The 1,627-nt window shown below is 40.6% G+C and overlaps 1 protein-coding gene across 1 annotated transcript; it reads right to left on the bottom strand.

Annotated features, from left to right (window-relative positions):
- Positions 1–232: 232 nt before the first annotated feature.
- CSUI_005575 (uncharacterized protein) lies at positions 233–1,627 on the bottom strand. Its single transcript, XM_068065747.1, has one exon. It carries the CDS (start codon positions 496–498, stop codon positions 283–285), a length of 216 nt encoding a protein of 71 aa, XP_067922277.1. The 5' UTR covers positions 499–1,627; the 3' UTR covers positions 233–282.

The following is a 1,627-nucleotide window of genomic DNA, read 5'->3' as shown; positions in this document are numbered from 1 at the left end:
GATACTTTCCTCCCGGCAAATTCATACACATACATAGAGAGACAGATCTATAGACATACAGAGATTGATAGATCCCGTTGTCCCTCTGTGTATATAGAAAGCTAGGTGGTAGAGAGAGGGATGATAGGTACGGCGGGTAGAGTTTCTTTCTCTCCACGCGCCTTCACACAATCCCCACAGGATGAAAAGACTCTCCCTCCCTCCCTACTTAGTTTTTTTCTTTTGAAGAATTTCTCTGCCTGTGTTGGTTAATGAAGCATTTGACAACGACGAAACGCCGCCCTACCACTGCCCCACTACTACTACTACTACTCCTACTAGCCCTACGAGCCTTCCTCCTCCTCCTACTACTAGTAGTAGTACTACTTGTATTACTTTAATAGGTATGAAGAGTTGACGGCAACTACCTGAAGGTGCCTGCAGTATGTATGACTGAAATTTACCTTCCAAGGAGGAGTTCTCCTCTGCAACACCCCCGTTAGCAGTAGAAATCCACATATCCACATTGTATAATAGAAGTAAGAAGAAAAAGAAGAAGAATTCAAACAGCAATTTAAAGACTAATAGAATAGAATTAGAGGAATAGTCGTGATAATAGTAATAGCTGTAGTAGTTTTAATAGTAGAAGAAGAAGAAGTAGGAATAGGAATAGGAGTGGTAGATGTAGCTTTGATCTGTCGATGTGTAGGCAGCAAACTCTCGATAAATGAGACCAATGAGATAAATGAATGAACTAGACCAATGACGAAGCAACCTCCTCCTATTCCTTCTCCTCTTCTTCTTGTTCCTAGTCCTCTACTGGTGACGGGCCTTGAGAATCGATCGATCCATCAATCGGTCCATAACTAGCTAGCTAGCTACTTGTTAGTTTTTTCTTTCTTTTTCTGCGGAGGAGGGGGAGGCATGAAGCTACCTTAGGTGTCTCGTGTGCTTCTTTTGTTTGAGCATTCTAACTAATCCATCCTACTGTAAAAAGGAAAGACCCTTATTGCTTAGATTCGAGCATAGAGAGAGGGAGATATCTACGATGAGATCTCGATATGTATACATGGAGACATGCATGCATTCATAGAGATGTCCATATAAACACATAAGAGAGAAGAAACAGAGAAAGGACAGAAGAGACAACTAGCGCCCCAGCCAGTCAGTCAATTCAATCCACATTATCATATCGAAAGATAAAAGACATCTATCTTCTTCATCCCTCTCTTTCCGTAGGGGGGGGGACTCTTATTTGACTTATCTCTCTGTATTTCGCATGAACGAGATAGATAGATAGATATATACGATAGGTCACAGTTTCTGTCTACTCGAATATAAGCCGCACCGATCCATCAAGACATAAATATGCATTCTCATCTTGAAAGACTACTTTACTCCTCTCTCTCCTTCTCTTAACCAAACTCAAGCAAGGGAGAATATTAAAAGAGAAAGAAATAAAAGATCTAGAGATAATAGAGAGATAGAAAGATGTATGTACAAGACAGAGAGATAGGTCGGTCCAAGATAGAAGACTCGTGCTTTTCTTCCCTTTCTCTCTCTTCTTCTCTCCTCTTTCCAAAAGTCAAAGAAAAGACAGAAAAAGAAGAAGAAATAGTCAGATCTTTCACTCTTTCTCACTCTTTCT

The sequence above is a fragment of the Cystoisospora suis genome (genome assembly GCF_002600585.1).
Source record: "Cystoisospora suis strain Wien I chromosome Unknown contig_2681, whole genome shotgun sequence".
Taxonomy (NCBI): Eukaryota; Apicomplexa; class Conoidasida; order Eucoccidiorida; family Sarcocystidae; genus Cystoisospora; species Cystoisospora suis.
This window is presented reverse-complemented; position numbering and strand designations above follow the sequence as displayed.